Genomic DNA, 22985 nt, shown 5'->3' with positions numbered 1-22985 from the left:
GCCACTCTAGAGGGTTGGTTGTTCGAACAAGCTGGTCTATTTTGTGATTGAAACTAGATCATATGTGAGGGGGAGAAAAAAAGGGGGGGGGGGGGGAATCTATGCCATCTTCTTGCTTATTATCTCATTCTCTTCCACAAAAATTGATTTCGGCCCCGATGACTGAAGGTAGGACTTGGCAATGGTAGTCCGAAACCAAATTAGAACTGGTATAATTGAGTCTAGTTCATCTCCTGATGGCTATTGAGCCACAAATTACAAGGCCCACAGGATTAGGGTGATGAGATTTGTTTTGGATGTTTTATTCTTTTTTACTTGTAGACCTTACATAGTTTGTGATTGTAAAGTCGAAGAGCACAAAGTGCTCTAGTCAGGAGAGATGATCCAAACTTGATATAATTACCCATTTAACATGGAAATCAGTGTCTAGTATCGGAACTGGTGGTGATTTGTATAATTTTGCCATCATTTTTTCTTAGAAAGGTAGCCTGACAAACTGTTGTGTTCAATTTTTTTTTATTGGTAAAGGTTCAACATATATACAGTATCATTGTATCAACATCGATTGGGTGTCAAATCGACATTTTTTTATATTTATTAATGCCTATATCATACCAATATTTAGAATCATGTTTTAACCAAGCAAGAAAATATATTTAGAATCATGTTGGATGACCAGGATAAAATTTTATATTTCCTTGAAAAAAGAGGGAAACATAGAGGTGGTACCTGAGTATATGCCTCTTCGTGAGTTTGCATTTATCACTCATATTGAGGAAATTTTTCAATCCACATGATTGAATTATTGATAAGTATCTATTTCAAAATTAAATTTTTGTTTTTGGGGTTTCTATTTGTAGTGAATTATCTAAAATAGAAAGTAACACTATGAATCACCATTATTACAAAAAATTGATACATTAAGAGAAAAATTACTTTGAAATTAAACACATCAATAATCCAATCATGCGAGTTAAAAAGATTTCTTATTTCACGCTAGTGTGATTTCAATGCTGCGCATTTAATGCGTAGCCGACGGTCGAGATCGAAATCTCGGTCAATCTTGACCATTGGCTTCACGGTATGCGCAGCACTGAAGTAAAACTCCTTTGATGTAGGGTTTTTTTTTTTTTTTTTTTTGTAAACAACAGTCTTATTCATAGCGGGCACGGAGTGGGGCAATACATAGCTCCACCAAACACTTTGCGAAAATCGGCCATTTTTTCGGGCCCGAAACCGAAAGGGCCTTCCTAGCTAAGAAATGTGCAATAACATTAGAACTCTTAAGGATATAGGCAATGATATAATGCACATCTGATGATCTGCTTGTAGTCTGATTCAAAATTTCAAATTAGGACTGACTCGTATCCAGAATTATAAATCATGGGTTGAGAGTTGAGACATCAACGAAGGGTGGGACTAACATTATTATTAAAGGTGCCAAAGGAAGACCAATGGGTGCTTCATCATTTGGAATGTGGATTGTGATCCACTCTCATATTTAATATTATATATATATATATATATATATATAAAAAAAAAAAAAGGAAAAAAGAAAAAGAAAATGCAAGCATATTCCACTCTGCGCTAATCGCCACAGCGTGCGTTTAGTGTGGTTCTCTCTCGGACATCACTGCGTTTGATGAGTTACCACTTACCACCACCGAAAGGGTTATCGGGGGATTCAGGAGAAGCATGGCGGCGATCCTCTCTTCCTTCACACTTCCTAAATGCCTTCTGGGGTTCCGACGCTCATGTCTCAGAACTGAAATCCCAACGGCCACGCTTTCCAGAACTAGCGCCAATGGTTCATTCCATGCACGATTCAGGTACCTTTACCTCTGCGATTGCTTCTCTTCCTAGGGTTATCGCTTTAACTTTGTGTTTCAGTTTTTGAAGTGGAGGATGTTATAATGTTAGGTTCCAAACTTTATTTTCTCGAGCTATTCTCTTGCTAAATCTACGAGCCTCAGTTTTCACATTCTGGTTTGATTCTACGGGTGGGTGTCTTGGAAGTTTGATTTCTCACTTAGAGACGATTTCATCAGACAATGCAATGTGGATTTGCCACGAGTAAATCACAGAATGTGTTGTGAATAAGCAATTCAATGTTAGAGATTATTTCTTCTGTGAATTTGTTTGGGATCCCAATTCTATTCAAAATTTTGTTTCTTCCTTTTGGGATTCATGGAGCCATTCCATTGGGATAAGGCTTATCAGACATAGACAGAGATTGAAGAAAAAAGAGTTCCAGTTGAAGTTGTGAGATGCTTCACCAGTGAGAGATCGTGGGTGAGAGGCTCTGGGTGTGAATATGATGGTGGGCTGAGAGAACTTGTCATGTACCACATTCTGTTTTCCCATCTTGTTCCTTTTTTTATCCTTTATTTCAGTTTACATTTGCGAACCAAGAAAAATATAGAAGTTTCAATTATATCTAATTTTGGTACTTCCATATTGTGTTGATCTTGGCTGCAATCCATCTCTCACTGTTTCTTTCCTAGTTTAAGGTCAATTTTTGCATTACCAGATCGTTAAGACAAGTGTTTGTTATATGGAGTTCGAGTGAAATAGTTGGCCTGTTTTAAGGGGAAATTTTGCCTAGCTATGTCCAAGGTCCATTGGACCAAGTGAGCAGTCGGGGTCTTACCATTTGGATTATCAATCGATAGCTGCCTCCTAGGAAATTTTCAAATCATTGGGCCATTTCATCAGATGGAGATTGTCAAAACAGGGCTTGGAGCGTCTGATACCAGTTTTGGAAGGAAAAAGGAAATGGTTGTGAAGAATTGAACAGTTCACACATTTAGCCTTTCCTTTGGCTTCATAAGCAAGCTATCTAGCAAGATCTTCCAGTTCGATTAGTATTAAAGCCATAAGATCACTCAAACTAATTTTATTTATCCTGTGTGGTTTCCAACCTTATTGGGAGCTGTCCTATTTTTCTCAGAAGAGAACCTCAGAAAAGGTAAAGGTTGATGATCTTAATTTTCCTATCCTATTTATAGTTGTCATGGCATTTGGACAGCTCAAGGCATAGGAGGGGCCCTCAACAACTAGGCAGTCAAGGCATTGTTTTAGCACCTGGAAGTCTAGACCTAGGCGATGCCTGGACAACCATGACCATGTATTAGATTCTTTAGTTTTTTTTTTTTTTTTTTGGGGGGGGGGGGGGGTGTGTGTTGGAAGCCAATTTATTGAGTCGATGAGGACCACATGGAAGATTGCCTACAAGGTTCACCAACCATGGGGTGGAAACTAGCCAGTCTATCATATATCATAGTGACTATGTATTAGGTGGTCCTCTAGTTTACATGACTGCACAGGCTAATTTTCCAAAACCGAGTGATCAGCTGTAAATTTTACTATAAACTGAGAAAATGTGTGGGGTAGTTTGAAGCATCTCCTGATGTAGAAAGTTGTACCTTTCTTTTCGCTTTCAATTTTAAATTCTCTATTTGGTCTTTCCAAGGAAAAGGAGCAAAACCCTAGTCAAAATCTGAGGAAGAGAGTGAACTAACAAAAAAGAGGTGATCAACCTAAAGGCTTGTGAAGTTTTGGATTTCATGCTTTGATGGTGGATGCAGTCATGTTATGGACCTATTCACTATTGTGCTGTGATGTAGATGATTTTTCATTGACTGGTGAAACAAGTCAGACTTATGGTTTAATCCCCTGCAATAATAGTTCTTTCAGGTGCGAGAAAGTCTCAAGATCGGGTATGAAGCAGAGGCTGAGTACAGTGCTTGCTTCAAGCACCAATTCATCAGGCCAAGATCCTCTCAAAGATAAAGCAAAGGAGAATGAAGCTCCACAAGGCCCTCCATTCCTTACCATTTTGGCAGGTTTAGTGACCTTTTTGGTCATTCTTTGGATTGTGGGATCAATTGTTACGTGGCTTATTGGTTTAATTGTCAATGTGACAAGATTAAAATAGTGCCATCAGTACTTTTTTCACTTGTAGAATGGCTTAAACAGAGTGATCCTTAATGTACGAGCCTGCACTAGCCCTAACCTTTTCCAAACCTCTTGATTGTTAATACCTGAAGCAGTGAAAGAACAAGAAAACAGGGAGTGGAGTTCGATGAACCAGTTGACCAAGCGATTCTCCCAGTCAGGTTTGATGTGCTTCTTTATCCAATGACTCATGGGTTTTATTAATTCTGAATGCCAACCAATGTTAAGATCTGTGGTTCTATCTTGACTTTCTTGGGTAAAAACATTTCTTAAGGATATTTCTACTCATTCATTCTTGATGTTGGTGGTCTGTGACATAAAGCTTACCAGTTGGGGTCTCGTTTCAATCTCATATTTTCGGAACTGGACGTTGAACTGTGTGGCTCAAGTTGGTTGCACTTAAAAGTCTTCAACCATCATCTGTGAGTTTTTGATTCAGGAATCAGATCCAAACTGATTCAATGGGTTCTAATTATAACTGCTCAAACAACGGTTGGGAGTAAATCTTCCAAGGGCCCCAAGGCCTCCCACAAACGAATAATAATTAAACGACTAAAGGAATCAGGTTTCACATTTCACTTTGTATGGATCACTGAAACTAATATAGTTAAGCATGCACATTGTGACATTGCCCTTAAGAGATTGTCTTGAGGAAATGTACCAGCGGAAAAGCCCTTCAGATCCAGACCACACCACCTTGCAGTGTAGTCAAAAATCAAGATTGATATTTCTTGTTCATTACCATTGTATAGTGGCTGCATCTATGAATCATGAAAAACAAATCCCCAAATTGTGGCCGTTTTGGCATATGGCAAAAGATATTTGGAGCCAAAACTGTAACTCTTAGAATATTGCTGATATTCTGGTGATATCTCGCAAAATTGCTGAAATCTCAAAATTTTGTTCTAGTTGAAGACGATGAAAGGGCTCTGTTTTTCTGGCCTAAAAAATACAACTAGATCCTTCCCCATTGCATCTTGTGCAAGTTATTTGAACACCGTTCTTCGACCTCCACCTTCACCATCGCTGCCAATCTCACTGCATCCAGATAAGGAAGTGGTGAGGATTAGGGTTTTTCTTTCTACCAAAATGGATTTCAGCAATTGAACACTGTGCTTCCTTCCTTCCTTCTCTGCCCTTTTCTTGCTTGTTGCATTGCCTCTTCCACCACTTTGCTAGAGTCTAAAAAATCCTCTCTATATCTTTTCCTTTAAGCGCAAAAATGATTACTTGTCGGAGCAGTGGAGGCACTTGTCAAGCTCCTTGCAGACTTGGAGAAGTTGAAAGCAGGTTCCAGTGTGGCGTTTAAGAAGTCAAATCCTGCGCTGGCTGTTGGCAAAATCTCACCAACATGTCGTGCCTTGCCATGAAGAACATGGTTGAAGAACGATAAAAGCAGGACTTGGTAATTTGTAGCTTTCCAATTTCCTTCTGTGAAGCCACAGCACTGGTCTCCCTCTCAGGTCAACACGGGTTGCGTTTTCATGGGAATATACTACTGAAACAGAACAGAAAAGCTAAATGGAAACAAATAGATGCTGAAATTGTTAAGTGCAATAAATAGATTTCCTTTTTTGAGACAAGTGACAGTAAAAGCTTAAGAAAATAGAAGAATTATAATAATTGAAAGATTAACATGCTGAAATTGTTAATTGTGACAAGTGAGAGTTAAAAGCGTAAGACAATAGAAGAAAATTTATAAAAGAAAAAAGGAGGAAAAGAAAGGAACACAAGAAAGTGAAGCGAATATTTAACAATCACTCTGGTTTCTTCTCTTGGTTTCCACTGTTACCATCTTCATTCGGCACCACAAAAGCACGCCTTTCATCGGAAGTTGCTGTGATGACTGGCATCCATACATCGGAAGTACTACTCAAAAGAGACTGTACCTGAGGATCTGAAGCCATGGCTGAGGATATCATGTCGTCTACATCATCTAACTTCGCTGACAATTTGTCCAACTCCTTTGCTATTTCCAGCTAAAAAAAATATATTCATAACCATGAGGTTACTAAACCTTAGAAAGAACAACAATGAGAGCATTGGAGAGAGATCTTCCACCAAAGAAGTGGCTCCAAAGTAGTACCTCATCAAGATGCTCAGATGGCTTTGATGGCACTTTGGTTACTTCTAATCCAAGTGCTTCAATTTTTGCACGTAATTCAACTTCTTCTTGATTGGTTAATGACTCTACCTAAAGAAACATGTCCCGTTAAACAATTAAAGCAAACAAGCCTGCAGGCTTGCTATCCAGACAACATCAAATAGTGAACTGGTGGCAGATAACAAAACTAGCATTAAGCCCTATAAAAAAGAAATAAGTAAACTTAAGGTAACTAACTCCTCCTTGGTTTGATAATAAGGACAATTCAGTTCTAAGCCAGTTTCCTTTGATTTGAATTGGTGGTTCAATGGATTCCATGAGCTGTTAAATTGGTAAGTCAGAAGGTGTTGGACAGGGACATAATCTAGAACCAAGTAAGTTTGAAGTCTAGATGCTAATGTAATGAAATAGAAAATGCTGGAAATATATAACACAAAAGGAATGCAATTCTGAACTTGCAGATCTTGAGGTAGATTAAGAAAATAAAATCTGCAATTCTCTTGATAATAAGAAGGGAAAAAACTATACATCAGGAAGTGGTAAATCAAATTGCATTCTAGTATACAAAAAACTACCTGATGGAAGAGGCAAAATTGCACAAAATATTAGAGAAAATGTGCGGGTCAGCATGCATATTAACAGAAAAAGGTGTGTTTTGCAATCACAGAAGTGACATTTATACGTAAAATCTGTGATTGACAAGGTCAGGAGAGCATGGACATTAGTCTATGACTCTATGCAACTGTTACAGATAATTTTGTTTTGCACCAAAATGAATCAGAACATATGTTGGGTACCTGTAAAACTAACAGGTTGTATACCCAATGCACAAAATTTAAAATCAAAACACCAAGTACAGATCTAAATGATACATGCCAGACAGAGTGGTACTGCATGAAATGAGGCATAACACATCCTACGAGAAGGGAAAACTGTTTTGATGTCTAAGTAACACTGTCCAGATTCCTGATTCATGGTGATTTCCTCTCTCTCTCTGTCTCTCTTTGTTGTTGGAGGGGTTGGAGAAAGAAATGCAAGATACAAAAACACGGAAAACCTTAAGAACAAACATAGTGGTAAATAATACAACCCCCCCCCCCTTTCCCCTTTTCTCCTTTTCTTTTCTTCCCATCCGAAACCCAACCCAACGCTAGCAAATCCACTTGCTCTTCAAATCCAAAGCAATATCATGAGTAACGTAAGGGCTGACGCCCATTTGAACTCCAGTTCTTCCACAATCTCATCTATCTATATCATGATGCCTTCTTTCTACCTTTTCTTGGAAGTTGACATGTCATCTTCCACCTGCAATAACTAATAAAGATGATCCACTACCATGGAACTATTTGTGAAGTCAAACCCAATTCTCCATTCTAATCTCTATCAGAATCTTCAAAATTCTAGAAATGATCAACCATGTTATTTGACTGTGTTAGGCTTAGAGCGATCAATCACTCACAATAGAATAGAAAACAAGGAAGAAGGAGACACGGATTTTACCCTGGTTGACCTCAATGTGACGCTACGTCCAGCATTAGGTTTTTCACTATATTCTTCTCAAAACAACTACATCAAATGTTTTGTTAGAAGAGAATATATATATATGCGCTTAGAAACCCAAAGCCACAACTATTCATGGGCCCAAACCCAAACTGTAATGAAACTCTGAGGCCCAAAAAAACATGGACCCTCTACAGGCTATGGGGGGCTACCCCCACCCACTCACTGGGGAGCAAGACCCTCGTGTCCATCGGCAACACAATGTGAAGCATGAGCATACTCAACAGACTATACGAATTGAATTTCTGGTTGATTCACTCACCTTCACAGCATGCCAATGCACCCAACCTAATTGCTTTTGAGTGGTCAAACACCCTAACTTAACAGAATACCAGCTTCAACATGAACCAGTAAACCAACTTGCTTTTGAAAGCCAATATCATATACCTGAGTTCAAAAACCTACTCCACTTTCCTTGCAAACCTGGATTATGACTCATTGCCAACCTCAGTGTGCAGAAGGTTACACAACAAAAGACTTTGGCACTCTTGGCTCTAGCAGGTTCTAGCACTAGACTTCAAGCGAACAAAAAGGCCCCAGAACAATTAAATGATGATGTGATTAGCGTTTTATTTATATTAATGAACATACAATAATACAAGAAAATGTTACATAACAACCTTCCCGTAGTATCCCTAACAGGATGCAATTGAAGGTAAGATCTAACTACCTTCTAGGCACCACCGTTCTAATCGATATTATGGACACTAACTGTGCAAGGAAACTCAGCATCTCTAGTTCACTCCATCAGGCTAAAGAAAGAAATAACCTCACTCACAATAGTAATATGTCTCATACCATGTTTTACAAAAAGTGCACCGGGAGATTATCCAATCAAAGTGGGAAATCAACAACAAAAGCAAAACCAAGTACTCTAATCCAACTTCCTTATGTTGATGACAATCAATTGGAACAGGAAAGCACCAAAAAGCTTGCACGCTTGGGAAAATAGATCTTGGATGCAATTACACTTAGATGGCAAGCTTGCAACTGAAACCTAGATTGAAAATACAATGTCATTGCAAGCACAAAAGAGAGAACACACATAAGGAGGATTAAGCAGGAGGAAGTTTATGGAAGGTAAAGTTCCACTATTAAACATCAGAAGCATTAAAACACGTAAGATTCTGCTCTGTTTCTACAAGTTATTGCAATGGTAAAGTACAATTTACAGCATCAGCTTGTGGAATGTAGACAGGCAGTGAGGAGAGAAAGTGATAAATGGTTAAGATGTGGCTCAGCATTCCAGCCACAATCAACTGTCCTACTAAGATATATCACATGTCTTCATCAAGAAGGAATTAAAATCTCACCCAGAAAAATTCAATTATATTAAGAAGGAAATAAGAATGAGCAGGTAAGTTGGCCCTAATGTTGATGAATGTAAGATGGACATTTGGATGGTGATTTTCATGACTTTGAATCTTTAGTGCTTTCTCTTTTTTTTTTTTTTTCTTCAGGTATTCGTTAATACAACTGAAATGTTATATGTTGATTTGGTCAGGGTTCTCTGTGGAGTGTGGCACCTGTGCACAGAGGCCAATCCGAGTGCATTGCCATCCTACTTCTTTCTTCTTTTTTTTTTTTTTTGGGGGGGGGGGGTTTGAGGGTGGGGAACAGAGGTGGTCAATTTGAACCCCCTTTTTTTCTGAGTTTGGGTGTAAATGGCATGCTCCCCCATAAATAATTTTCTCATTTTGATTTACAGTAACATCGGTGGACGGGTTTTCGCTGCCTAACTGAACCACATCCCAGCTCTTTCCATGCAGGTCTGAGGTGCTGCAGACTAGAACCTTCTAGCAATAAGAACTAACAAGATATTTATTTCCCTCTCTCCCAGAAAAATACAGTTCTTGTGGACATCTTCTATGCTAACATATACAAATTAATCAGCTTAGCTTTCTTTCTATCTATTGGTGCTCCTACAGTTCTACCCAACTGCCCACTTCCACTTCAATTAACAACTCAGTTCAGACTACTGCAGGCAATGGAATCCAGCCATCACTACATAGCCCATCTGGCAGTTCAAGGATGTGCTTTAAAGGCACATTCTGTCTGATGGAGCACCACTTGCAACACTTAATTACTGAAAATATGCTTCTTCAAGATAACTTGAGAAACCATATAAGAATCCAGAAAAGGAGAGGATGCAGAGATCAGGTTTACTGTAAGATGCAAGGCAAACAGGTAACCTGATTTCTTTGACATTGGAGCATCAATTTGATATGTTTATACTGACGGTATCAAAATAAAATGCAAATTATTGAACCATATAACAACTTAGATAATTATTGGTAAGTAAATTCCACTGTCATATGGACTTTTTATGTTAATTTTGAGGATCTTGAGATTGCATCTATCTTATTCTGTGCCTGTGAACCAGTAATCCAGCTGAAAATTTCTAGGGAAGTGGTACATGGTTGAAATGCATAAAGTATGGTAATGAGGCTCCAAATAAGTTTACCTTTTCTGACACACTCTTATGATTCTGATTTTCCTAAACCCCAAACTACAAGACTTTCACTCCATTCATTAAAGTAAGTGTGTAATCCTGAGTAGCCAATTGCTCAGGAAGCTCAGAATTGGACAGTATATATCTCTTCCCTAAGGAATAAGACTAAAAAACAATGACTTAAAGAGAGTCAATGTTTAAACAAATAAGCATCAAATTAGACGAAAACTTCAGAATAAATGGTAAATTACAAACATATCCATTTAAGAACGAAAGTCATTTGTACCCTTAACTAGAGAAACATGTCTCAAAAGAAACCATAACCTAGAGTGAATCAATTCATTCTCTGCAAAACATCCTAACCATGTCTCTGAGGCAGTTACATGACACACTGTTACTGAACGATCTAATTTTTTTATCTGATCTAATTGCAAAAACTGGAAACAATCTGCATCGTGATAGTTACATGAGTAGTTAGGCCATGGCTAGGTTTAAGGTTCATACCTCACCTCACCTCCCCCCTTTCCATAAAAAAAATTAATAAATGAAGCCAAATCCTCCAAAGAAGATGCATGTACATGTAACTGTGACGGGTTTGAATAAAATTTCATTGATCACATGTAGTTTAAGAAAGTGACTTCCTGGAAGAAAAAAACAACTTAAAAACCAATATTGCAAAGCCAGCAATTCAGACAAATGCAATGAAGAACCTCACGAATCGAATTCAAAATATGGTTTCCTCTCAAAAGACCTACTTCATAAATGTAACATTCAGATTCTAGAATTCGTACACCAAACAAGATAGATGTTTCCTGACCTTATATGAAACATCAAATTACCAGAATGATATAGACCCTAACGAAACCAATAAAGAAAAACCACCGTGAATACGACCTAAACTATTGTGCTCAATTAATGAACTTCAAATTCGTGAAAGAAAAATACAGAAGGAATTGTGAATCAGATATAAAATCCTATAAACAAAAGTAAGTCTTGCAGAGTGAAAGAAAAATTACAAAGACTAAAGGTTCCTTGGATTACCTCTTGAAGGAGATGAGAAAGGAGCTGAAAGAGCTGAGCATCTGGTTTCCCTTCTTCGGCCATTCCTGGATTGCCCGCTGCGATTTAGTTTAGTTTAGTTTCTTTGATCGGTGATTTTGGGGTTGAATTTGGTGAGTGGTTTGGTTTGCATTGCGGACCCCACTAAGGTCTGTGAATCGGCCACGTGTTTAATAAATTTATTCAAAAGTGATTTTCATTTGGATTATTTATTATTATCTTTTTTATGAAATAAAGGAGATAAAGGACCCCACTAAGGTCTGTGACCCGCATTACTTCTATGAACAAATAATGCAAGCACTGATCCATGGGTCCCACAATAATAATCTCATGCTCAAGTTTAAGAGCATACAATTGTCAAGTCCAAGAAATAAAAGAATAGAGACAAATCGAATCTCATACATGAAGACTACCAAACTACATGGAGTGATCTTGGGACCAATACACCACCACACCCGGTGGTCATTTGGATCTTCTGGATGCAAAATTGACCCCTTTAGACTAGGCCTGTGAAGGGACCGGATTCAGCTCGGATACACCAGTATCCGAATCCGAATCCAATTAGCAAATTCAATATCCGAATTCGAATCCAAATCCGGCAAAAATTTAGAAAAGGCATCCGAATGCGAATCCGAAACTTTATCTGGATATCCGATAATATCCGATCCAATAAAATATCCGATTATTGATTGATAATTGTCACTTTTTTATATTTTTTAGTATAGATTTCTAATTTCCGATTATTGAATACCGCTATCCGAATCCGATTACCGGTATTTGAATCCGATTATCATCTATTTTTAAAGAAAAAATGTTAAATACTTTATTCTATCCGGATAAAAATTTATCCGGATATTATCCGATCCGATAAGCAATTATCCGAATCCGAATCCGTTTGCATAGCGGACGGATACGGATATTTTCCGGTAAGAAAATTTTCGGATACGGATATCCTTAAACGAATACGAATGCGAATTCGAGGCGGATTTCGGCTATCCATTTACAGGTCTACTTTAGACTGATCCGATTTTCAGTCCTAGGGTAGCACTCTTAACTCACTGATCTTATGGGACCTTGCTTCAGTTTTGTGCACAGGACTTTCAAGCGAAACATTCCCAATTGTTGGATTTTGATCTCGACCACTGGTATTCAACGGTCGAGATCAAAATCTTGACCAAAATTTATGATTCAATGATTCGAAATTTCGCATGACATCAGTACTGAAGAAATTTCTGATCCAATTATGTCAATGCAGGGTTGATAGAGTGGTAAAATCCATACTTTTCAGTGGATAGGTTATAGATTCGATTCTTGCGAATGACAAAGCTCCTTTGAGGATGTAATCAAGGTCCGTGCAAGTTGACCAGATGATCCTTTTACCAAAAAAAAAAAATTCCGAACCGATGACTCCAGCTGACACTGAGTCACTGTTTAAACAGTTGGCGTGCCGAATGATGGCAATTCCGTAATTACAGGAAAATATGCTAGTAATGGCTATAAGTGAGGAAACGAAAAGAGCTGTTTACACGCTTTCCTCAGCCTTCCTCAGCCTTTTTCCCGTTTCAGCGGTTCTTCGGTAGCATTAAAAACTCAAGTACTTTTTATTTTTTTCGCTCTTACTCTTTCTTTCTCCAAACGAAATCGTTCCACCAAATAGTCACTAACCCTAAATTGCCATTCTCTTGTTTCTCAAGTTGATCATAGATCTCCTCCGCGTGATCTGTTTTCTTCACCATTTATACTTTCTTTTGAAGATCTTTTTTCTGATTGACTCCCTTCAGATAATTTTATCTTTTCTCGAATTCTCCGTAGGAAATTGTAATTACATTTTCCGGCCATCACTAAAGCCTTCTAGGGTTGCTTTTTGGAGGAAATGAGGGATGTTTTCATGGTTGGCAAGGGTTGCAGCGATGTGCTGGCGTCCGGTCCGGCGGTACGTCCGTATGAACAAGGATGATGAGGACGGAGAGGGCGACGTGCTTCTGTGGTACAGAGACCTCGACCGTTATCATTTAGGAGAGTTTTCAATTGCCATCGTCCAAGCCAATGAGATTGTTGAGGATCACAGCCAGGTTGAAACAGGACCTAATGCCATTTTCGTTGGGGTTTATGACGGTCATGGTGGTCCCGAAGCTTCACGTTTCGTGTCTGATCATCTCTTCCTTCACCTTTTGAGTCAGTAGTTTCTCCTTGTTATTATTTTTTTCTCGCGCTTTTGTGGGTGATATTTTTGTAACTTTTTTGTTGGGTACGTAGAAAAAGAAATTTTTTGGATTGTATGTTTGTAATCAAAATTCAATCCAAGTTACTGACTCTCACTCAATTTCATCCCTAAACCAAGCGCCTTTTTTTTTTCTATAGTGAAGTGGAAATTTTGTTTGCGGTTACTGTCAGGTGCTCTTAGTCAAATAAATAGTTGTTAGTTCTAAATTGCGTGTGCTTTTATAGGGTTTGCTCGAGAAAGTGGAACTCTTTCTGAAGATGCTTTGAGAAATGCTTTTTCTGCGACAGAGGAAGGATTTCTTTCTCTTGTGCGTAGAACATGGGGAATTAAGCCTTTAATTGCTGCCATGGGTTCTTGTTGTTTGGTTGGAGTTGTCTGGAGAGGGACACTGTATGTTGCTAACTTGGGTGATTCTCGGGCTGTAGTCGGTCGTTTGGGTAGGTCAAATGAAATTATAGCTGAGCAGGTAACGAATGATCATAATGCAAGTATGGAGGAGGTCAGACAGGAACTCAGATCCTTGCATCCAGATGATTCAAACATTGTTGTCATGAAGCATGGGGTATGGCGTGTCAAAGGCATCATCCAGGTTTTGTTCCCTACTTACCTTTTAGTAGTAATAATTGCTTATGAGAGATGAATGTTTATCATTTTTTACATTATTGACTTTTGTTATTTCTACTAGCGGAAAGATCCTAAGATCTAGACCTGTTATTTAGGATGTTCAATCTAGTTCAAATTAGACAAAAGACTCTGTATTTCCCTGTGATAAATTACCAGCTTCTAGATAAGACTTGGAAATTGATTGGAATAGAAATTTTTTGGGAATGACATGAAACCATTTATTCTGAAAACAATTAATGTTTCAATATATGCCAACTCTAAAGCTATACTAGATACAAAATAAGTGAAAATTGGTGCTAAAACAAGTGGTTGGTTACACTGATGGATGGAAAGAAAGTTGCATTTTACTGTCTTGTATTACTGCATTGGTGTTCCATTCAGGAACGTTAATAGTGTTTTGGTAACTTGATTCCATCAATGTTTGCATTGACTCCGATTTGAAACCCATGGAATCATAGTTCGTTAAAGTTAACTGATTGGTTGCTTTGATCCTATGAACTGATTCATCTTGGAAATTACCATGACGAAGTGAGTCAAGGTTTTTCTTTACTCAAGGTAAATTTGGAGGATCCATGGATTAAACCTCAAAACCATGAAATCCAAATAATTCCAATTTTCAGGCAAAATTCATAACTCTACAGGATTCTTGATTCTGCTTAATCATTTAAGAAAAGTAATCAAACAGTCAATAAAAATCGGATTCATGATTCAGCAGATTTGAGATCCGTAGAATCATATAACCAGACATGCTATAAATTCCATGGCGCTCACCTCTTTGAACCAAATGACTCAGCTGTATCACTTAAAAGGTTTCATTGTCAGTGTGCTCAAACATCAACGGTCTAGGTCTGAAGAATCAATAAATGTTTTCTTTTCTCATGATGTGTAAACAATTTCCATTTTCAACTTCAGCACTCCTATCCGTGAAAGACATTGAAGGATTGACCTTCAACTATGATCCTACAGATTCGTTCCTCATTTAGTTCTGCATGAATCATTTTCATTGGTTGGACAATAGAACCTACAATTAAACTCATGCTGTCCTTACTGTTCCTACTCCAACTAGACTGGGATTGCCCAATGATTAGCATGAAACCTTAGCTTGTTAAATCCTTCAAGAGAATAAAGAGAGAGGGAAGTGGGGCAGGATTAAGGAGACCATTTTCCTGCTATGCACTGGAGGGTAGACTCACTGTAACCAATTATGATATGCAATTTTTTTTTTGGTGATGTGGTGGATGTTAGAAGAGTGGATGATAGGATTATTGCTATTGAGCTTGTAATGGAGAAAGAGATTGTAAATATAATTTGTGCATATGCACCTCAAGTAAGATTGGGTGAAAGTTTAAAGTTAGAATGTTGGGAAAATATGGATGGATTAATGCAAGGAATTTGTAAGGAGAAAATATTATCATAGGAGGTGATCTACATGGATATATTGGAAAAGATCAAAGAGACTATGAGAGGATACATGGAGGTTATGGTTTAAAGAGAGAAATGAGGAAGGGATTTCAATTTAGATTTTGTTGTTGTTTATTTTAAATACTTATTTTGAAAAGGGAGATGAGCATTCATCTACCTTCAAAAGTGGATATCATAGAAGCCAAATCAATTTCTTCCCAACTAGAAGGACTAATAGATTGTTGTGTAAGGATTGCAAGGTGACACCAAGGGAAATCTTAACTACAAAACATAGATATGTGGTCTTGGATATGTGCCTAACCCCAAAAATTCATAAAAGATGCAAGGTTAACTAGCCTAGGATAAGATGGTGGAACTTAAAAGGAAAGTGCTTGAAATCCTTCGCTAATGAAGTAATCAAACAAGGAAAGTGGGATTTTGAGGGGGACACTAATGCGATGTGGAATGAGATAGCTTTGTGTATTAAAAGATGTTCATTCTAAAGATGCCATTAGGAATAAGAAAGCTAGTTTTAAGACATGGCAAAGAACTAAGAATGTTGAGGATCTTCAAAGGTATAGGTTGGCTAGAAATGAAGCTAAGAAAATTGTAGGAAAAGCAAGGGAGAAGAAATATGAAGAGTTATACAATAAGTTGAACACAAAGGAAGGGGTGGAAATCTATTTATAAGATAACTAAAATAAAGGATAGGAAGAGTAGAGATCTTTATTATGTTAGATGTATTAAAAATGGAGATGGTAAAGTACTAGTATGTGATGAGGACATTAAGAAAAGATGGAAAATCTATTTCTATAATCTTTTAAATGAGCATGTTTCAAGCACTTGTGATTTGGACGATTACACCATTCAGCAAGGCACCAATTTTCAAACATAAGATGCGGAGAATTTTGATGTCCAAAGTAAAAGAAGCACTAAGGAGGATGACACTAGGCAAGACACAAAGTCTTGATGAAATCCCAATAGAAGTATGGAAGAGCTTAGGAACCAACGAGCTAGTTTGGTTGACTAAGTTGTTCAATAAGATGATGAGCTCAGGGAAATTGCCAGATGAATGGAGGAGAAGCATCGTGGTTCCAATTTACAAAAATAAATGAGATATTTAAAGCTGTAATAATTAGGGGCATTAAACTGATGAGACATACTATGAAATTATGGGAGAAAGTTATTGAAACCCGTTTGAGACACTTAACCACAATTACAGAGAACCAATTGGGTTTATTCTAGGAAGATCTACAATAGAGGCTATTTACCTAATTAGGAGACTTATGAGTTAGGTATAAAGAGTGTAGGAAAGACCTTCATATGATGGTTATTGACATAGAAAAAGCTTATGATAGAGTTCCTAGAGCGTTAATAGGCAGTACTGAGAAAGAGTGTTGCAGTGTGCGTTGGTAGGATGGTCGCAAGTGTAAGAACAGTGGGGGGACAAAGTAATGAATTCCCAATTACAGTTGAGCTACATCAAGGATCAACTTTAAGCCCATATTTATTTGCACTTGTAATGGATGAATTGACCAAAGACATTCAAGACAAGGTCCCTTGGTGTATGTTTTTTGTTGATGATATTGTGCTGATAGATGAGACTCAAGTGGGGACTACCAAGTTAGAATCATGGAAAACAACTTTGAAATCAAGAGACTTTAAATTAAGTAGAATGGAGACAGAATATCTAGTTTGTAACTTTAATCATGATTGGGCAGACGATGAGGTGGTGAAACTTGATGATAAGGAGATTCTTCAAAGTGATTCTTTTAGGTACTTAGGTTCAATCATAAGTAAAAGAGGTGATATTGATGATGATGTTTTTCAAAGAATTAAAATAGGGTGGATGAAGTGGAGAGGTGGTCTGGGTTTTGTGTGATCAACGTATTCCATTAAAGCTTAAAGAAAAATTCTATGAGACTATCATTTGACCAACTATGATGTACAGTGCAGAGTGTTGGGTGGTTAAAAAGAATCATATAAATAAACTCGGTGTAGCAAAATTGAGGATGCTAAGATGGATGAGTGGCAAAACTAGGAAGGATAAGATAAGGAATGATCATATTAGAGTTGGTATGGGAGTTGCTCCCATAAGTGATAAGCTTCTGGAAAGTTGTTTGAGGTAGCACGCCATGTTCAATGGAGACCTATAAATGCCTCTATATGGAGAAGTGATATAATCCAGATTGAAGGAACTAGAAGAGCTAGGGGTAGAACTAAGATAACCTTAAGAGAAGTGGTGATAAATGATATGCATAGCTTAGGCCTTGTATCTAGCATGACCTCAAACAAAACTGATTGAAAGGCAAGAATCCATGTAGCTGACCCCATTCAATTGGGACAAGGCTTATTTTTGTTGTAGTTGTAATATATATATATATTGTGAGTTTTCAAGTTCTTTGGGTGTATTTGTAGTTCTAGATAGTCTAAGGGTCTTCTTGTAATTACTTTTCTTATTATAAATAGAATGTAGCTTTGCTCTTCGGAGACGCAGTTCATTATTTCCCCAGCTCTCTCTTTTTTCATAGTATCAGAGCAGGGAACTAATTTTGGGATTCTTGCTTGATCCTAGTTCTGGTTGCCACCAGCTCTCGTCTCTCTGTTTCACTTTTCAGGTTCTTCTTCATCTCCAACCTTTCTTACCTCCTTTTTTCTTCCATCAAAGCCTCTCTAGACCAGAAAGGGTCTTCACTTACCTTACTGAGCTTTTAGAACCTTAAAAACACACCCCCTCGCGTCTTCTTTTTCCCCCCATTAAAGTACGATACCTTTGCATTGTATAACAATGGCTATTACTAGTGTGGTGGCAATATAAGAATCTAGATGTGTAGCTGAGGTCCCTACGCTTAAATAGCATGTTTTGAAGCTTCCCTAACGTAGCAGTTGGTTTTTACATGGTGATGGAAGGGTTAACTGCATTTTTAATTTGAGTTGAATCCTTCTTCATGTAGGCCATAAGAAAGTATATTATAGTCAGATCACAAACTGTAGGACCTGTCAGTCTGTGGAGGACATGGAAAAATATGAAGACAAACAGAAAATAAAAACAATGATAATACCATACCACCATTTTGAGATTCTTCATTGAATTTCAGTTATTACCTAACCGAGCTTTGTTAGGTTTTCTTAATGTTTCATTTAAGTGTATTTTTCCTCTTGATCACTGTAGAAACCTCCTAGCACAGTAAAGATTACAGCAAGAATATAGAGAAATAAACCTGGTTACAATGGTGCCAATCACCCCCTACAGCACCACGCTGCCCCTCAACCAAAGGCTGCCCAGAACTCCCAAATAACTGATACCCCCTACAAACCACTGACCCCCATTTTAGCTCACCCCCCCCCCCACCTGGGCTGTCTTGCTCCCAGGGGCTTATCATTGCCACCCTCCTTGAAATTTACCTTGTCCTCAAAGTGAGGTAAGATCAAAAGCTTGGTCTCCAGACTCTCCACAATGCTTGCCACACAACCATGCCAATGCAGCTACCAATCCCATGTACCAAGAATGCTACACTATAACACCTTTTTGAAAGAATTGCTTTGAGTGTACACCATCAACCATACATGATGATGGCACATGCATCTCTAATATTACAAGAACAGGCTTTATCACCTGCTCGGCTACAGATGCACAGGAGACTACTGCTACTTGATACTGCCTTATAGGGTTTTCTTCATTAGCCTCTTGCATTGAACAGTCTGAAGTAGCAGAGCGCCATTTTCAGATGAATTTTCTTCAACTCTCTGTTTCCTAATTTCAACTTTTGAGTCTTCCCCAGAATGTGGCACCCTATTAGCATTTTTGTAACTGGTCTCCACACCATTAAAGCTGTTTTCACATGCCTCCCTGTTCTTCTGAGGGAATTGTTCCACCACCCCAGTTTCTGCAATAGTCAATGCAACAGGGCCACCAGTCAATCTTCACAGAAAATTAAAGATAACTGGATTCCCAATAACAGAAAATTTGAATGAGAAAACAACAAAAAATAACTGGATTACCTAGAGTCCCAGTACTCCCCTGTAGCAACCCTGCCACCTTGAGAAACATCTCTTCTTCCTTGATGCCTACATGATTCTTTCTCCTCCCCGAAATCAGCCTCCTAGAATCCCATAACCAAATAGCATAGCCACCCCCATCTTTGCTCTCAACAGGTCTATGATTACCACTTTGTTCTTATATTCCTCTTGCTCTTATATTTATTATTCTTTATTAAAGTTACTCATGTTGCTGGCCCAATGATATGCCCCTGGGGGCAGGACACATGGAGGAAAGAGAAAGGGGGTACCTTCACCATCTGAGTCACTACTGTAATAGTACCGGCTAAATTCTCACAACTTCCCTGAGTCCTCACAGTTACCCATCTTGGTGAGCTATCTTTGCTTCTTTTTAACTAACGGAAAATGGGAGTGGCTTTAGGCCTCACTTCTTCTGTGTCTCTGGGTACATCAGCAGCTTGTTCCATATTGAAGTCAATTTTCAGAACTTCCTTGAAGCTTGACCAGTTAAAATCTGGCCAGCTTCTCTGGTAGACCCACTCCAAGGTTTCCCCTTCCAGGTGTTGGACCTACATCCAACTGATCTTCGTACTCAATCTGATGTTCCAAACAAAGAAGTATAATCTCTCCAAGCAATCCATTCACTCTCTCTTTACTGGAAAACATGGGCAATCCCCTCTCTTGGATCGAAAGGCTCTGATACCAATTTGTTAGGAACCTCCTAACTCAGTAACGATTGCAGCGAGAAAATAGAGAAATAGACCTGGTTATAACATGCTGCAGCTCAGCCAAAGGCTGCCTAGAACTCGCACAAAATAACTGATACCCCCTATGCACCACTTCCTTCCTCCTTTTAACTCCGTTACTCCGCCCCCCTGCCCCCTTCCAAAAAAAAAAAACAACAGCAGATGGTTAAGCTACCTCCCTTCTCTTTCCTCCACATGTCTTGATCCCAGGGCCCTATCAATTACCAATTCAAATTCTCTGAAGTCTAGGAAGAGTCTTAGAGAAAAAAGTTTTAAAGATAATAGTGAGTTCTGTCAATCGCTGGTGGAATAATGCAGTCCTGCAAACGCTGTTGTAAACTTTGGATTCATCCTCCCCAATTGCTCCTTCGCACATGCATGCCTTTGCAGCTGTGTGCGTATTCCTCAAATCATTTATGGGTAATTTTAACCCATTGATGTCTGGTGTGGGAACATGTACTTCTGGAGTCTTTTTTTTTTTCTTTTTTTCCCTTCTTCTTTTCATGCAAAATGCAAACTGTAGTTATTGCTTTTCAGATTTATTACCTCCCTTAGAATCTGTATTTTTTTAATTTTTATTTGGGGGTCGGGAGTAAGATTCTGAAACAATATTTAATTTTCACAAAAAATAAAATTTCAGAAGCAGCTGCAGTTTGAAGATCATGTTTCACATTGATAATACTACCCCATATGGATAAATGGTTCACCACCAAATTGTATGATTGTAACATTCTGCCCTTTGAATATCAGGATTTTTTTTCAAAATGGATGTAACCATAAGTAGTTGGTTTCTAGTCTTTCGTCTTTCTCTCAATGTCTTTTATATGTCATCAGTGCTTTGGCTGGTCATCCTTAAGTGGTTTTGTCTTCAACTTTTCACATTTTCCAAGTATTTGCCTTTTTATTTCCTGAAAGAAGTAAGATTTATAATCCCTTTGCCATGACATTTGTTTCTTCTCCTGTCATTCCTCCGTTGATCTTGTCTGTAGGTGTCTAGATCTATAGGGGATGCATACTTGAAGAAACCAGAATTCACTATTGATCCTTCATTCCCAAGGTTTCGGCTTTCAGAGCCACTACGAAAGCCGGTTCTAACAGCTGATCCATCCATATATTCAAGACCCATTCAACCCCAAGATAAGTTCATAATATTTGCATCGGACGGGCTCTGGGAACATATGACAAATCAGGAAGCAGTTGAGATCGTATACAATTATCCACGAGCAGTATGTTGTTTTCTTTATCTGTTGTGTTTTTGTTCTTTACGTGGCATTCCGATTCTACTTCTCACAATTTTCCTCTTTATGGGTTGGTAGGGAATAGCAAAGCGACTGATCAGAACTGCTTTGAGTGAGGCTGCTAGAAAGAGGGAAATGAGGTATGACGATCTCAAGAAGGTTGAAAAGGGGATCCGTCGATTCTTCCATGATGATATTACAGTGGTGGTTGTCTTCATAGATCAGGAATTGCTAGGAAAACACGCATCTGTACCAGCAGTCTCAGTACGAGGCTTTGTTGATACAGTTGGGCCATCAGATTTTGCAGTTTTGGAGGCGACTACCGTAGATGCTAGCTCAACACTGCGCTGACGAGTTTGAACTGATGATGATCCAGTGGAGACAAGGTTCTTTGACCTGCGATCCATTGTGCATGCTACCCTCATTGCAACTGTTACTCATTTTTTTGTTATTTTATAAGTTTTATCCTCCAATTAGTTGGACCGTTCTTTTCTTCCCGTTCCCATTTTTGTTTGAATCCTTGGTTCCATCTTTTTCAAGAGCAGGTCCGGCTGCTATGGAGGGAATCATAGATTTTGAATCGTTGCATATTTGAACTCTGCAGTTCTTGTTTCTATGCTTCATTGGGCTAAAACCTCCGGCACCCACACTATTTTGAGAGTTAACTGTAATGGCACTGTCTGTACCCTGGTACCTGCAAATGATATTTTTTATAAGAAGATTTGACTCCAGTGAGTTTTTTTGAAATATTTTTCAGTGTTCTTTATTAAGAGAGATGAGTATGCTAGTAGCATACACTAAGATATTGTCACAGTCACAGAGGCACTTGATGTCTTTCTTGTTTCCTTTGAAGTTGATTCTTTTTTCCTGCAATCAAAAGAGAAGAAGAGAAAGACTCATGGGATTTCCAACTTATCCAGCCTTTTCAATACATTATTGAATTTACTTGTTTTTCTTTTCTGAAATTCTTATTTTACGGAGCAATTGTCCTTTCACTTTTTCACATGGAAACATACTCTACAACCCAGGAATTCAACCTTTGTCAATTGATTTGGACCACCAACCTCTCTTGATGGTATCAGGAGCTGAACTGAACTCTTGTCAATCAAGGATAATTACTTGGCTGCGTAGCCACCATAAATCCAGCACTTTAGCTCCCAAACCGCAACAAGAAGCTGGATTTGGCTGGACTGAAAGCAAAAACTCCATTAAACTCCACTAGCTTTATCAATTCCAAAGTTAAACCCTTGAAAACTCTGGTTATGATTCTCCTTTACTTGGCAAGTTAGAGGTCTATGTTTCTCTTATACTTTTCCACCACATATTAAGAGAGGGCCTACTTTCAAATTCTGACTAGATGGACCAAAGTTGGGACCTCAATAGTTCCCCTTCTTAATGCGAGGTGCAAAGGTATGAGAGGAGCACAAAATTGGGGTAGGATCAGACTCTGAAAACCCTCTCCTCCATCTTCATTGTTTACTAGAAACCATACATTTAGAACCAACACCCAATCAACCCATTGTAACAGAGGAATGAACCGTGAAGGATAGGATAACTCATGTTATACATTGTCTTTGATTAATGTAAATACGTATGGTGTGTACGTACTACAAACTTTTAC

At 38.3% G+C, this 22985-nt stretch overlaps 2 protein-coding genes across 2 annotated transcripts; one reads left to right on the top strand and one right to left on the bottom strand.

Moving 5' to 3' along the window:
* Positions 1-5577: 5577 nt before the first annotated feature.
* Positions 5578-11228, bottom strand: LOC149001417 (ecotropic viral integration site protein). Its single transcript, XM_089137461.1, has 3 exons — positions 11115-11228; positions 6044-6151; positions 5578-5936 (listed from the first exon to the last, which is right to left on the bottom strand). Exons 1-3 carry the CDS (start codon positions 11175-11177, stop codon positions 5715-5717), a joined length of 393 nt encoding a protein of 130 aa, XP_088993587.1. The 5' UTR covers positions 11178-11228; the 3' UTR covers positions 5578-5714.
* Positions 11229-12646: 1418 nt separating this feature from the next.
* On the top strand, positions 12647-22111 carry LOC149001416 (Protein phosphatase 2C family protein). Its single transcript, XM_089138996.1, has 4 exons — positions 12647-13307; positions 13581-13945; positions 21116-21352; positions 21443-22111. Exons 1-4 carry the CDS (start codon positions 13013-13015, stop codon positions 21713-21715), a joined length of 1170 nt encoding a protein of 389 aa, XP_088995122.1. The 5' UTR covers positions 12647-13012; the 3' UTR covers positions 21716-22111.
* The last annotated feature ends 874 nt before the right edge of the window (positions 22112-22985 follow it).

Source organism: Hakea prostrata, chromosome 10 (assembly GCF_041222555.1).
Source record: "Hakea prostrata isolate BN-2017 chromosome 10, UWA_Hpros_2, whole genome shotgun sequence".
Taxonomy (NCBI): Eukaryota; Viridiplantae; Streptophyta; class Magnoliopsida; order Proteales; family Proteaceae; genus Hakea; species Hakea prostrata.
The sequence above is the reverse complement of the archived record's forward strand: the minus strand, read 5'-3'. Positions and strand labels throughout refer to the sequence as shown.

Coding starts and splice junctions, on each gene's coding strand:
- LOC149001416 (XM_089138996.1), top strand. CDS start 13,013: ATGTTTTCATGGTTGGCAAGGGTTGCAGCGATGTGCTGGCGTCCGGTC. Junction 13,308..13,580: donor TCTCTTCCTTCACCTTTTGA/GTCAGTAGTTTC, acceptor GTGCTTTTATAG/GGTTTGCTCGAGAAAGTGGA. Junction 13,946..21,115: donor GTGTCAAAGGCATCATCCAG/GTTTTGTTCCCT, acceptor TCTTGTCTGTAG/GTGTCTAGATCTATAGGGGA.
- LOC149001417 (XM_089137461.1), bottom strand. CDS start 11,177: ATGGCCGAAGAAGGGAAACCAGATGCTCAGCTCTTTCAGCTCCTTTCT. Junction 6,152..11,114: donor TTTCTCATCTCCTTCAAGAG/GTAATCCAAGGA, acceptor ATGTTTCTTTAG/GTAGAGTCATTAACCAATCA. Junction 5,937..6,043: donor CATCTGAGCATCTTGATGAG/GTACTACTTTGG, acceptor TATTTTTTTTAG/CTGGAAATAGCAAAGGAGTT.